This window comes from Lontra canadensis, unplaced genomic scaffold (genome assembly GCF_010015895.1).
Source record: "Lontra canadensis isolate GAN:19392208 unplaced genomic scaffold, GSC_riverotter_1.0 scaffold70, whole genome shotgun sequence".
In the NCBI taxonomy this organism is placed as follows: domain Eukaryota; kingdom Metazoa; phylum Chordata; class Mammalia; order Carnivora; family Mustelidae; genus Lontra; species Lontra canadensis.
In genome coordinates, this window is record NW_022631064.1 from 4,043,538 (window position 1) to 4,059,272 (window position 15,735).

The following is a 15,735-nucleotide window of genomic DNA, read 5'->3' on the forward strand; positions in this document are numbered from 1 at the left end:
TTCTAGTCTATGCACCCTGTCATCAAGCTTGTTTTCTTTAACAGTCCCGGATTTCATATTGCTACCTAGAAATCCACTGGATGCCCCCAAATCATGCTTCAACTGGTAGGAAAGGGAATAGATTATGCAAAGCTTAGTTGATTCCTGCCCAGATAGCAGCCCCACCTCACTCCGTGAACTGCCACAATTACCTATAACCACTGTTCTCTAGGGGAGTATAAAGATCAAAGGAGAGGGACATGGGTAAAATGGAGAGTTTGGTGGCACAGTAGAATCATACATTAGGCTTTCAATGCAAATACACTAATGGTCTTTCCTAGTCTATGTTGACTTAACTGTGTTTATCTGTTCAACAATATGAGGATTGAACACCCTTGAGTCAATTATGTGTCAGATAGAGTTGCTGCTTAACATCAAGCTCTCGTGATAAAATAGGCACATGAGTGACCCAGTAAATGGGCAGCATATGGTTGGGATGTACATGATTGGCACGCATCATTATTGAGACAGTTTGCTCTTAGATGAGGGGACCTCTCCAGACTTCATGGAAAAAGAAAATAGAACTTGAAGCTAGAAGGAAGATGTAGTCAAAAGGTAGATAAGAGGAAAGGCACTTAAAGAACAGTGTTGAAAATTAAACATTTTTTAAATGTAGCTCAGCAGATGGAACTCTCCTTATCTCACAGCATCATCGAGTACCGTTCTGCTGCTGTCTCTCATGTCCTAGAATTGGCTTTGCTGGAAAAGCCAATTAATTTGTTATCCATTTAAATTATGTTCTCATGTGACATACCCAGCTTGTAATTTTGTGCATTAATGTGTATTTTTTTTTTAAAGTTTGTTTTCCTCATTAGTCTGCTAACTTCAAGAGAGCTCGAGTCCTATCTGTTTTGTTCTTCACAAATTCTCCAAAATTTAGTATAGGACCTAGAAATATTCTTCTAGTAACCAAATATGAAAGTGATTAGAATGTTTGAAAAGGTAGTGTGTAGCTCACTTTGTGTCATGTTATGACAATGGATTGATCTGGCCAAGGTCTCCTGACCCAGGTTAAGGACTCCAGGTAAAGGAGGAGGAAGGGTTTTGCTGGGATCACTATTAGAAACTTTTGACCAGGGAAGAGAACTATTCTAATCAGTATTTTGAGAAGTCTGACTTGTGGGTTGTATTTAGGTTGTATTGGGTCAGAAAGAGCAGAGATAGATCAGACCACCAGGAGTTACTTGCAGTAATGGAGTTGTGAGAGCCTTAAAAGCCTGTACTAAAGTGATAGAAGTTAGGGCAGAGAGGAGGGATTGATCCAGGAGAAACTGCAGTGGAAAAATGTATGGGTACTAAGTAGCCTGAGATAATTTGAATGTTTTCTCTGTATGTAATGTTTAGTGAGAAGAACAGCAGCCAACAAGATAAGAATTTGTATCCATACTGTAGATCTCCTCAACTATATAAAATTATGGACTGAAAAAAGTAGATGCAACTGTGTCAATGTATGGATATTAGCAATTTTTGGGTGGTGGGGTTATAGATGCTTATTTTGTTGTTATTGTTTTCTCTAATTTATGGCATTTTTTTCAAGAGCGCCTGTGACATATCCATCAGAAGATAACAAAAAGTTTGTTTCAGCCTAGTTTCCATAGTTCTACCTTTCTCAGCGCTAAGAGTCAAGTACATGTTTGGAGTTGAGAGCATGGCTCTTGAGTAGGTTAGGAATCACCTAAGTAATGTAGGAGTAGTTGGATTCCTAGAGGCAGCTCATCCCAGGTGGACAGCTGGAGAGGCATCAGCTCTGAAATCTTCATGATTCCCCTGCAGCTCAGTTGATTTCCCCTTCAGCACCCCCCCAGACTAGAAAATCTTAACCTGCCCATCTTTACTCTAAGCATCTATTTTCTTCCCCACTCTTTTTAGGTTGGTCTTGATTCTGTGTATTTCTTTCCTCACTCCTTGAATTAAGGAGGTGGTCCTCAACCTATTGGCTGCCACTAGCAAGAATTTTGAAAATAAAGAGCCATCCTGACATTTTCATATACGAAGTAACTTGCCAGGGTCATGCAGCAAGTAAGTGACGGAGCTGAGATTTGAACCCTTGGAGTCTGGCCCTAGAAACTGTCCCTTATCTGGAGGATAACAATCTTTTTAACATTGGGAACTTTAAATCATTGTTTTAAGTCGTTATTGTATCTCCTTAACTCTTATTTCCAATTCACTGTCCCCAAATGACATTACTATAAATGTAGCCAGTCACATTCGCTGGAAAGTCTTATATCATTCAACTTACACATGTCTGCAATGAAAATTAAGAAAATAATACATTATAAATAAAAACTTATTTTTTATTTAAATTTATTGTTTAACTTCATCAGGATGGTAAGATCCAAAGCAATAGAAATACTACAATTTTTATAACTTATTAAACACAAAGTAGATTTTTCTTAGAAATATACCTGTCAATAAACTGGATGGGGCTATAATTTTTTTCTTCCCAGACAAGTTCATATATCAGTAAATGAATAGTATTCATTGTAAGAAATAGAAAAGTTACCCTATCATTTCTCATTTTTGCAGATGTAACTGCAGAGATGCCTATTCATGTGAATAGGTGGGACGAGGAACTTTATCCCATCGTCATTCACTTCTTAGAAATCATTTCACATTGTATGCCAAAAACTACACAATGATCAGTTAGTTTTGTTAAAAGGAAAAAAAAGTGAAAATCACCCACCTTATTACCCAGATGTTGTTATAGTCATTCACCTTCTCGATGTCTGGAAAAAGGCATTAACAAGATGTATTAAATGTCTACATATAAATTTAGCTGTTAGTCTTTCATTTAGAGGCATATCGTTTATTCTTGTATACACAGTTAAGGTTGAGAAAATAAAGATACTGTATTAGTTATTTAAATAATTTCTGCAATATGCTTTTTATTTTTATTTTTTTGAAAAGTGATACTTTTATCATTGCAGATTCAGCTATCTTGATTGATGAAAATTTCCACCAGTGGTCATGGTCAAATTATGCTTCCAAATTTAATTTTCATTGCGAGAAATTGAACTCACATTTTGATTCAAATAAATGTATTAATATGCATTTTGAGAAAAATTATTAAAAAATCAATATGTTGTGGACTGCATTTCATAGGGTAGATTACTAAAACAGTCTAGAATAAAATGTGGAGCTAATAAAATTACTCTGTTTACAACAGAAATGCTAGTTCTTATTACTTAATTAGTAATGATATAATGTAAACCTAATATTTTTTTGAAGAGTGTGTTAGAAGTCATAGGAAAAAAAGTCATGATCTTAGTCATGTGGTTCCATATGTATATCACAGTATAGTGTTGGACTTCAGGAACACGTTAGGTAAGAGTTGTATATTATAAAAACATTTATTAATTTTGCTAGATCTCATGGTCAAAACTGGTTTTATGTATTTAATGAAAGCAGTTATGTACTGCTAAAAATTAAGTGCCTTGGCTTTAGATAATAATTTATGTTAATTTTACTTTTATTAACAGGATGTGGAAAATATTCAAAATTTTATAAGAAATAAGCTGAGGGGCACCTGGGTGTCTCAGTCAGTTAAGCATCTGACTCTTGATTTTGGCTCAAGTCGTGACTGCAGGGTCATGAGATCAAGCCCCACATCAGGCTCCATGCTCAGTGTAGAACCTGCTTAAGATTCTCTCTCCCCCTCTCTGTGCCCCTCCCTCCTCAGCCCCTCCCCACTTCCTCTCAAATAAAAAAGAAAGACAAAAATGATGATCAATCAGGGGCATCTGGGTGGCTCAGAGGGTTAAATAAAGCCTCTGCCTTCAGCTTAGGTCATGATCCCAGGGTTCTGGGATCGAGCCCCACATCAGGCTCTCTGCTCGGCAGGGAGCCTGTCCTCCCCACCCCCCGCCTGCCTCTCTGCCTACTTGTGATCTCTGTCAAATAAATAAATAAAATCTTCAAAGAAAATGATGATTAATCATCGCTGAAATAAATATTTAGTATTTGATTAAGTAGGTTGAAAGAAATCATGTAAAATTTCTATTCACATTTTATCTAGTGTGCATTACAAAGTTTGTAGGTCCAGGAAAATATTCAGACTGAATTTAAAAGAGTAGACATGTCGTAGGCTCAAGGGGTTTTTCTTCCCAGGTAATGATCTCAACTCCTAGGGTTGAGTGTCAGGATTAATTGAAAAGAATGGCTTGCCTTTGAATGTTTTGGGAGGCAAAAGCCATTTTCAGTATTGGACACTTGTGCTTTGCTCTCACAAGGATACATTCTAAAGAGTGATTCATTGTTAAAATAGATAGGAATGCTAGAGGTGAATGCATTATTCTTGTCCCATTTTATGTTCTGTCTGAATTCTGAATATTCCAACACAGACCCAAGTATCAGGTTCTAGCTGCTCCTTATCCATATAGGTATAGTCAGGAAATAATCCTTCCCAGGTTCTTGATGCTGTTGTTAATAATTAAAGGAGGCTTCCAGAAAGCCTCATTTATTTTGGCACCCGGGAGAGTTTTCCACCCTGGGCCGTTGCACTGTATAAGTCAAGTCAGACTACACCATTATTTTGTAAAGAAGGAAGGGTACAATTTTTAAAGGAGAAATGGGGGTTGTGGCTTTGTGGCTGAGGTTTATTCAGTGGCTTTTACTGATGAGCACGTGCCATGTCCCTCAAGTTGACAGCCATTGTTTTAATTCAACTTGTGGACCCTCATCAAAGTTTTATATTTAGAATCATAAGATATTTTTATCTTATAAAATGTTTAATGTTTTCTATATCCTATTAACAGGAAATAAAATTATATCATAAGCCTCCCACAGCTTTTGGCCTTTAGTATTAAGGCTCCTTACACTTTGCCCATCCGACTCTTTTGTACTTATCTCTAACTATTTGGCCTCAAGTATTAGACATTCTGTGGATACTCATTCTCTTCATGTATCCCATTAGTTCAGTGGTTCTCAAAGTGTGGTCTCTGGCCAGCAGCAGCAGCATTTTGTGGAGACTTATAGAAATGCAAGCCCTTGGTCCCCACCGCAGCCCCAGCCAGAAACTCTGGGGACAGTGGCCCAGCAATCTGTGGTCTAATAAGCCCCGCAGGTGATTCTGATGCATGTAATGTTTGAGAATGCCGGCCTTTGTTCCATCTACCTAGACTGTGCTCCTCCTTTCTCACTTGCTGATTCCTAGTTATCTTGTAAGACTGTGCCTTCCTGGCAGTTACCCTACAGTACTTTATCAAATCTCTTTTATAGCATTTATACTGGTTGCCTCTGTCTCCTTTTGAAGGTGGAGGCCACAACATAAATTACTTTAGCTTCTGCGTGCAGCTCCTACGTTGCTGTTGAGTTAATAGTGCAGGTGAATAAATGAATGTATGCATGATTGAAGGAGAAGAGCGTTACAGGAGGAGTGGTGATCAGTAAGGTCAGCTGCTGTGAAGAGGTCATGGAGAACAATGAAGGGAAAAGCTTTTGGATTTCACAGTAAAGCAGGTGTTGGTGACCTTTGAAATGCTTGCTTCAGCAGAGGGATGGCAAGAAGCCCAGATTGCTGGGAGTGAGGGACTTCCAACATGATGAAGACTTGCAAGTTTCCAGACTTACTGTTTATCTGAACATGTGGTGGAAACAGAATTTTCTTGGGAGAAATAACTAAGTGACCTTAGGCCAGTTACTTTACTTCATTGAGCCTGTGATCTCCGAACACGCAATAAGAGTAACTCTGTGTGTTTTTAATTTTTTTGAAGGATTAAAGGAGATCATTGTAACCCCCTAGAATGATGCCTGACTTTTAGTTAGTACTTAAATGGTCAATTTATTTATCTGCCCCCCAACACACCATTTTTTCTTATCTAATAATGTTGATGGTATCCATTACCCTTTGTAAAGTTGTGTAAGATAGGAAATTGTTAAGGACACCCTATTTCTAGTCATCGGATAAATTGTGAGTAGCATTGGGCCTGGAACTAATATACCTTTAGTTGAACCACTGATAGCTGCTTTGAAATTACATGGGATGTAGCTGGAAAAGTACCCCCAAAAGTGGTTGTCTTAGTTAAGCCTCCTTTAGATACAAATTATGGAATCCTGCTTCAGGCAGACATAAAAAAAGGAGAGTGAGGAGAGATTTCTTTGGCTCATGTAACTGAAAATTCCGGCCTTAACATTGCCATATCTGTGTCTTCTGGATCAAACCGTTATTATCAGTACTTGGTCTTTCTAAGACCATCTTGCAGCCTGATGGTCTTCCATGTGATTCTCATTCTCAAGCATGTAGATTGGCTGCAAATTTCCAGGAAAAAGAAGACTTCCCAGTAGTTCTAACTAAAATCCTAGAGTCAGCCTCTCCATGCAGACTTAGGTTACTTGCCCATTCTTGAAGCAGGTGCTGTGCCAGGGGCTGAGATATCCTGGTTTCCAGACCTGACTCAAGGAACACAACATTCTGGTCTGCGAAATAATTGATACTGCGTGTAGGGGAAGAGTGACTCCCCAAAGGGAAATCAATTTCTGGTACCAGGTTGAAGGGGAATAGACGTAAAGCAGGCAAAGCAGTTGACATCATTTTATTGTATAGAAAAGTGCTTTTTTTTTTTTTTTTTTTTTTTTTTGCACTGTGCTTCCAGCAACTCTAGGAGTCCCAGCTTAAACAAGTTGAATGGAAGAAGAGAATGACAAATTATTAAAAGTTCTCTAATCCACACGCACTCCAGCTTCATCAAGAATAGTTTTACTTTTATATGTTTTTATACCCAGTTTTTCTTAAGATTTTATTTGAAAATGAAATTTGGGGAATACCATTGGTATAGAGCAATTTAAGATGGTTAGACACATAAAGTATAAAGGTAGGTGACCCTCTTTTCTCACTCCCATTCGGCTGAACAAGTTCTTGCCCTACATTTTATTCACCCCATTGACCCAACTCATATTCCTAACCCCACTAAGACTCAGACTTCCGTCCTCCACAGTCAGATATAGGAAGATCATGACATGAGGCAGACTCAGTCCACCATTATTAGGATAACTTAAAAAATTGCCACTTAACCTTTGCCCACCTAGGCAACATCCCCAAAAGTTGTCGACAACTTGGTGACTTAGTATGATCCAGCAGTCATAAGGCAGGAAATTTTGATACATTCAAGAAATTTGACAGGTCATAATCTTTGATGATGTGTACATGTTGAAATTTGTAGTTGACACCTGCAAACTGGACAGTTTAATTTTTCAGTCCTTTGTCTGAGACTCATCTCCTAGATAATTGCTGCTTAAATCACACTCAGGTTTTTTCCCTTATCTACTGTTGACTTTCTTTAAATATCTGGGCTACCCTTTCATCCTCTATATCAGTATAAATGTGGCCAGGTGCCTATTTATGTAAATAAAGTTTTATTGGAACGCCAACACGCCCATTAGTTTAAGTCTTATCTGCTCTCCCTCTGTAACAGCAGAAGTGAGTACCTGTGAAACAGAACGTTTGATCCACAGACCAAAAATATTTACTGTCTGGCATTTTACAGAAAAAGTTGTTGATCCCTGCCATGTATTTATGTGGCTATAACAGTATTTCTCCTTTTTGACATGGCATATTTATGAAGAAAAATCAGGTATATTCTTACTCTGTTGTTCTCAAATGCATATCTAGGGAAATGTTTTTGCTTTACCTTTCCACTTGTGCTCTTTCAGTTGTCTGAACAACTTCTCTTTGTTTCTGGAGCCTAAACACTTTAGTCCTCTTTCCCTCCTTAAACTGCCAGCCCTTTTTTGAGGAGCAGGAGAGAGAGGGTGACAGCTTTCCAACCAGCCCTCGAACACATAGGTACACACACCTGTGTGTGCTTAATGCATGGCTGTAGGCACCAAACATGGGAACAGAAATCGAGACTTGGTGTCATCTCTTTTCCCCTCTTTTCCCCCCTCTTTTGTCCCCTCTTCATTTCCTGTTTTGTCGTGCTAGCAGTATAGTTGGTGAAGAAGTGTTTGATGCAGACCTGGAGGGGTGGATGAAGGGAAACAAGAGAGGAGCAGATTTCCCCTGACCTGGTCACTGGATTCTGTAAGCAGAGCAGCTTACCCATAAGAAGGCTGAGTAGTAAGGCTCTACTTGAAGAAGAACAGGGATAATAATACCCCATTCCTACATTTTTTGCAGTCTAAATGCCCTATGGAATGAGAGAAGACTTCAATCCCTAGGCTTGTGAATCCCTTATCTTTCCCAAACGTTAAATTAATTTTTAAAGCTATTTATTCAAAGTTGACTTAACCACTAGAATAGGAAAGATCAGACAAATCAGCTGCAAGAAATGAAGTATGAGGAAACCCGAACTCTTTGACAAAGTATTCCTGGGAGTAAATGTGTTGAATGAAGCCAGCGGGTAAATGATAAGGGCCTTTACACTGTGGATATAAGAAAGCAATTTATCAAGAGTACATGAACTCTCTGGTGACCACAAGTCAGGAGGAAACGAGAGTGGAGGAGGAACCCTGAAAAAATACATTTGAAATACTAAAAAAAATTGTGTGTGTGCGTGTACTTTTAAATACCTGCATTAATATGCAGAAATACGGGCATCTTCAAACAGGAGTTGCTCAGACTGCGCAGGTACAGGAGTCTATTCTGTGAGGGTCTGCAGTGCTGGGAAGAGAGGTTGAGAAAGCCAGGCAGTGCCTTTAGAACTTGCAAAAACCTTGGGCGCTCTCAGGTGTAGTTACGATTTGAGCCTGGTTGTTGTCTGATACCCATTTGCCTGACTTATGAGATTAGATGACCATCTTTCAGGCTCACATGTTTATCTTTTTTAATCTCTGGAAGGTCATCTGTGTATAATTCTGACAGTTGATCTAAGGCTTTTGTGCTCTCTTAACGAGTTCAAAGCACCTCTCACTCATTATCCCATTAATCTTTGCAGCATCTCTTTGAGCCTTGTGGATGAGACAATGTTATCTTAATTGTTCACTGTAGAGAAACTGAGGAAAAATGTAATTACATTATCTGCAGCAGGGTTCCCAGGAGCTCAGATAAGGATGGGGACTAGAATGTATGACCTTATCTTGGCTTTTAGATCTAGATGTAACTTCTTAGACTTGAGGAGAAAAAGGCCTGAAGTGTTTACTGGGAGGATGGTCATCCTCAGTTTTCTGTACTGAGGTAACACCCCTGAAATACACAGAAATTCTTCCACTTTGATGTTTGTCATTCTTTGCCTATTTTCATCTGATACTAAACCCTTGTCAGAGCTGTTTATAAAAAGTGACCAAGTTACACTGTGAATTCCTTTTTCTTGAACGGGCCAATGAACATTAAACTAACAGGTAAATAACAAGAGGGAGAGTTGGAAGAACTACCTCTTGGGATAATCCCTACTTGCTAATTTCACTTGAGTTACATTACGAGCCTTTATCCCCTCACATGGGTTTTTTTTAACCCTGTAGTCTAAAAAGCATGCTCCTCTTCCTCTTTAAACCATTCAAGTATGATAAGGGGTGAGTCTTACTCAGAAAACTGATATTGGTTCGGCCTATGCTTATGGCAGGAGTCTGGAATTGTTTGTCCCTCTGTTTTTGTTGAGGGAGGGGGGATGGGGGACACCATGGCAATTTGGGCTGAGCTATAGTTCAGCTGGCAAATTAAATTCGTCAGGTTTTCACGCATTGAGAAGCATCCTCAGGGGCTATCTTTCTGAAAGTCGAATGTGTTTTGTATTTGCTGTTGTCTGTAATTTATAGACATACCAAATCAAAAGGAAAAGGCAAAAGCAGGGAGGAGGTGGGCCGAGAACTGTTTCCATTGCAAGATCTCACTTAAACATCTGTAGGCATGATCCATCTGTGGAAATGGAACCCTGATGACATCCAGTGACTTGTTTCTACTTTGTCTCTGCCCTTTCCCTCCATGTCTGTATTCCTGCCCACCTCTGGAACTCTGGTGGGACCACCACAGCCTTGGATAAGCTCAGCACGCAGCACCTGTACCACCCCACCCAGGTGGAGATCGTGCAGTCCAACGTGGTGTTCGACATCAGCAGCCTGATGCTCTACGGGACGCAGGCGGTGCCCGTGCGGCTAAAGATCCTGCTGGACCGTCTCTTCAGTGTCCTGAAGCAGGAGGAGGTTCTGCACATACTGCATGGCCTGGGCTGGACGCTGCGGGACTACGTCCGGGGGTACATCCTTCAGGTAGGGGGAGGACGGTGCCGCTGGTGTCCCGCCAGCTCCGGGACGGGTTGAGGGAGAAGCCTCGCCAACCTGGTCTCTTTCCTGCCCCTCACAGGCCTGGGTGTGCACACGCTCTTCTGATTAAGGTGGTCCCTTCGGCAGGCTTGTCAGAGAGCTGGAAAGAAGGAACTGTGTCCCAGCAGGCTGGCACTGGGCCTCAGGGGTGGATGGTAGAAAGGAACAAGAGGCCTGTTGCCTAGCATTGCTGTTTGCATCTTTTTAAACTCAGCTCTCTCTCTCCCTACAACGTGGGCCTCCTGCTTCTCCAGCAAGTCTGATTGTAGCCCCACTGAAGGGAAGGGCTCTTGGAGGTGGGTGACGTGTTCGTGAAAATCTGAGATTACATTTCTTCTGGGCTTAGTAGGGCTTTTGCTTGCACCGTATTTGTAGGTTTAATGGTTTTTTGTTTTGTTTTGTTTTTTTTGGTTGTCTGTGTGCCCTAATTATTGCTTCTTCATCTGAATCAAAAGAACCATAACCTCTGTAAACTCTCTGCTTTTGTAACCAGTAAACCTCCACATTCCAAAACACATACATGGTTGTAGAATTGGCTTTCACAACACCTGCTCTTCCAACCTGAGCCTCTTCTTTGTTATCAGTGGCACTTGCGACCTGGTAAGGGTCTTAAGACTTCTCCTGGAGGCCTGCAGCCTCCACTTCCCCCCCACCCCAACGTCCCTGCATTTTTCGTCATTTTTTGCAGTATGTCATGAGTCGCTTTGCATTGTGTACTTTGCCTCTGAAATGTTTTTATGGCCATCTGTCTTCCTACGACCCTTGAAGGGTAAATGTTGAAAACAGCATGTTGGGAGACCCCAGGATCCAAAAAGACTACACTGGACGATGAAGAAGTACTCCCTCCTGCCAAAGGAGATCACAGTTGGAGAAGGTAGAATCTGAAGTGATTTTTAAAATTTCTTGTGGGAATAATACCAGGAGAATTGACCCCCTTCAAAAAACAAAACAAAACAAAAACCCTGCTTTTGGCTCTGCCAGCCTTGTTTATTCCCCGAATAACCGTGTGTTGTGTGCAAGGTTTTGGCTGCCAGCTTGGTATGTGATGAGTGGAGGACCTCACATCTCCCCCTTGCTTTAACCTGGCATAAAAACACACACATTCCTGTCATTCTCCTATGTGGTACCTCCAGGTGTTAGCCAGGGCAGGAGAGCAGAGGGGTGTGATGACAGGAAGGAGAGAGAGACACGACAGTGGAAGAACCCGTCTGCTCCTGTGACTGCTTTGGTCGGCGATGAATCATTGCTTCGTTTAGTGAGGTGTCAGCTTGGAAGGCACAGAGAATTTGGCCCTCGGAAGACAAGATGATGATGATAATAGGAATAATTATATATTACGTTTTTAGTTTATAGAAGACTTTCACAAGCATTATCTCATTTGCCTCAGGATGGGGGCATTTCGTGGGGTGAGTGGAAAGTTAAGTCCTGGGTGGTCAGGGGACCTGAGGGGGCATGAGGTCCAGAAGGAAGAGGCCAGGAAAAATAAAGCATGGTACCTGCTCATACTGGTCTGGAATAGATATGGTCCCACATCCTTCTATATCCATTTCCACAGAGTAATTATTAATATCCATTTGGGATAGCTCTTACTCTACAGAAGGGAATAAAGCTCTTGCACATATTTGAACAGAACCGTTAGTGTGAACAGTCACTGTTAGTGCCTAAGCACTCTTTATTCAAAACCTGTGATAGTACACCCCAGTCTAGTACTACCTTTACCCCTTCCACTCTGGTGCTTAGTTCTGTCATCAATGCTGTGTTTCAGTTCTATGTGTATGTTTTTGCCTGAGCTGTCTGGAGCAGACGCATGGTATCTTCCTGTCCAAATGGATGTGTGCATGACTGATTAGTTACCCTCTTAACAACCCAGTTCACTGTCGCATTTTGATGGCAATAAATCTGTAACCTGCAGGTTGTTCTGCGATACAGTCCTGATGTTTTGCCTTGACCAGTACCTGTTCTTTGTTTTACTTGAAATTATTATTTAAGTGTTAACTTTTCTCTGTTTCAGCCTATCTCTAAGGCATGCATAGAAAATGTACTTTGAAATGTACTCCATATTTCTTTTTGTGTGAGGGCCCAGGCTTTAACAATACAAAATCACAAGAGAAATTAAATATAAGAGGAAAATTCAGCAAAACCGTGAACTTAAAATTATAAAGTCTCTTATTTTAGGGTGAAATATTACATATGAAAAATTCTGTCATTTATTGTGATGCTTGAGTTATAATTAATTTTTATTAACTTAATATAGATTTTGACAAAGCCTAAACTTAATAAAATCTGCTTCTCCATTCAGGGCCTAGAATTGACATTTTGAGAAAATCATAGATAATTTTTACATTAGAAGAATACTAGGTTTAGTTTCGGTCTTGTTTTATTGATAGGATTGATGTAAAATAGATTTTACTTAAATGATGCTTTTTGTTCCTTAGCATTTATCATCTGTTTCTTCCTTGTGAAAATGGTTCTTGGTTTAGGGAAAAAGCAAGAGGTTGAAGGACACAAAACGGTGTAGTGAGGAAATGCTCATTTTGTTTAAAAAAAAAAAAAAGAACTCAAAAAACAAGAAATAGGCCAGAGAAATAAACCCTTTTCCTCTAAAGCAATGTGATTTGGTTATTGGCCAGTATTTTAAAAATTACATGTAGTAATGATAAGGTATACACAAATGACTTTGAATATAATTATATGTAACATTTTCATGCAAGGAAGATGTAAACGGTGTGTCCAAAGGTTGTGGAACCCTGTAATCCACTGTTAGCATACAAGTCATTCTATCTGGCTAAAACTCAATTGTCTTGTAGCCCTCAAGGCATCAATTTTAGCATTATTGCTCTCAACAACAGTATATTGAATATTATGTCAGTTAAAGGAAAATAATTATCAAGGCAAGTTAGGGTGGCTGTTAGTCTTACCACATATTGACTTGGTTAGCAGTTGGCTATAGATTGTGTTATTGGGCAAATGAAGATGTACGGTAAGTTGAACTGGTGAAGCCAGGATATTAATTTAACTCTCTCTGGGCCTAAACCTCCATCCCTTATGTATACACAGCTACTGCTGGTTTCAGAGATAGTTTTGAATGTGGAAGAATAGCAGGTGTCTGATCTGATTTTGAATTTTTGGATGTAAGGGAAAAGAGGAACGTGTCTGAGGAGGTTATTAAAAGGAAAGAAGGAGGTGATAGTGATGGCCCAGATTCATTTAAAAGACTAACAATATCTTTCAAGAATCCTGTGCTGTTTTGGTAAAAATGGTTTTTTCACTTCTGTAATTATCCATGTAATTCGTAAGTGAGCCAGCTAGGTGTAAAACGTATAGCAGAACTGGGACCACAGTGATTTTAGAATCCAGGTAACATCTTAAAGGTAGAAAACCCAGCATTCTCCTGTGTGGCAATTAGAGTGTTCATTCATAAAGTACAGAAAAAGTGAGGTAAGTTTTAGGTTTTTTCCCACAAAACAGCAAAATAAGGAAATAGGCAGTTAGATGTTAAAATCTAAAGGAACGTAAGATGTTTTTCCTGCTGCCAAAGAGTAATTCTTTTTTCAAGTTTATATTGCATGGTACATGTATTGACAATAAATAAAAGCAATGTTCTGTCCTTTCCCCATTTTCCCTGCCTTTGACTTAGGGTATAAGAGGATAGGTGATTATCACTGTTGAATTTAATCATTTAAAAATCAGGTTTTCACACAGTCATTTTTCAGTTTGAATGTGTATCTGACTTGCCAGGGCTCATATACCGGTCCACCTATGGAAATCTCGTGCTTTGTAAATGAGTCCTGCCAGAATTCAGAGAACCATATCAGACACTCCGAATAATTAGCTAAGGTATCAGCAGCCTTGTGAGAGGGCGGGTGGGGGGGGGGGGGCACATTTCAAACCACCTGTGTCTTGAAACAATCAGAACTAATAGAACTATCAACACTTTAAGAGATTATTTCCCAGAGTATTCTGGGGGGACTAGTCTTCCAGAGGTCTGACATCAGATTTGGGAGGAACTACACTCAGGATCCTTCTGATGGAGCATCAAGGTACACATCAGCATAAAGACTCTGAGAAGTTCTGGAATAAGTGGTTTATGAGAGTAGGTAAATGACTCCACAAACCCTTTCCATTTCATAGTCTTTTCCTGTCAACCTTCTCAGAACTCTTCCTCAACTTGGGGCATTCTCATATATGGGTTCTTCTGCCTGGATACCCCTACTCCTCTCTACAGATAGGCAGTTTCTTGTTCTTTAGGTGTCAGCTGAAGTCCCACTCTTTTGCAGAGACCTTTTCTGTCCAGGTTAACCAGTGTAAGTAAGTCTTTCCTTGTGTGGCTCTACCTCAAGACTGTTTCCCTCAAGCTCCAAGCCAATTTAAAATCAATCAATTAAGTCAACTGTTAAAATGGTTTTCTTCTTGGCTTCCTCACTAGGGAATGCCACAAAGGGAAGGCACTCAATAAATATTTGTTAAATGAATGTGTAAAAAAACCTGCTTCACTTGGTATAGCTTGATGTTTCACCATGAAACTCATGGAATATGCAGTAACTAATTGGTCCAAGGGCTTGTAGTCTTTTCTCAGGCTTCATAGGTACTGTAAGGACACATGGGCTCCTGAGGGCAGTAGGAAGAGAAACAAAGGCTCTCACACGCCCTAGCTAGTGGTCTGTGTAGAACAAGTGTTTTGTGGTATCCATGTGGTAGAAAACGTCAATATTCAGCAAACACTTGTATTTAAACAGCCCTTCTCGGAGCAAGTTCACATATATTAGCTCTTTGAATCCTCTTATATACCATTCTCTTGTAGATATTGCCAGCGAATTAACATTCGGAGTAGTTGAAATTCGAAGAGATTGAATGACTTTCCCATGATCACAGAAGCTATTAATTGGCACAGTTGATGCACTATAAGCTTCCTGAGGATAAGAACCCCTTATCTCTTGCTCACCACTGTAACCCAACCCTACCCAGCTTGATACATAATAGTGCTTCCAAATATCAGAGGGAGAAAATTTTGAAATCTGATTTGAACTCAGGTCTCCGATTCTGTGTGGAATATTTATTTTTTGTTTTAAGACAACCAAGATGTCTTTCCAGAATATAATCTGTGAGGGCCTTGTATTATCAGAGGAGCGCATTGTAGGGAACAGAGAAGGCCTGAGAATCTTGAACTGGAAAGACAGTTAAGATGACTCTTGGCATTCAGTGACAGGTTTTATCCACATGATCTTAGTGAAATTAGTCCATCTTTTTTTTTTTTTATCCCTTTTCTGGGTATTTCTTGATATTCTACTGTGTTTTAGATTACCTTCCTCTCCCATTTCCATAACCCCAATTTTTCTCCAGATCTGATATTTATCATTAATGCTTCATTGTAAATTCTGCTCTTTGACTAACCTTTCCAGGAATACATACCTTTGTAAGAGTGTTAAAAAACCTAATCAACAAGATTTCAACTTTATCATGTGCAGGAGGTGGAGCAGAGATGAACTAGCTCTTTTCCGGGTCCAT

The 15,735-nt window shown here is 39.8% G+C and overlaps 1 protein-coding gene across 16 annotated transcripts in view; it reads left to right on the forward strand.

Annotated features, from left to right (window-relative positions):
• BNC2 (basonuclin 2) overlaps positions 1-15,735 on the forward strand; it is a 418,685-nt gene that overhangs the window by 285,809 nt on the left and 117,141 nt on the right. For 15 of the 16 annotated variants that reach the window (XM_032880536.1, XM_032880547.1, XM_032880535.1 and 12 more), the window contains one exon: positions 9,941-10,176. In XM_032880536.1, the coding sequence (XP_032736427.1) occupies positions 9,941-10,176 (236 nt within the window). Of the gene's footprint in view, positions 1-9,940; positions 10,177-13,648; positions 13,669-15,735 lie in introns of those variants that run through there. The other variant, XM_032880550.1, reaches the window with a different exon arrangement.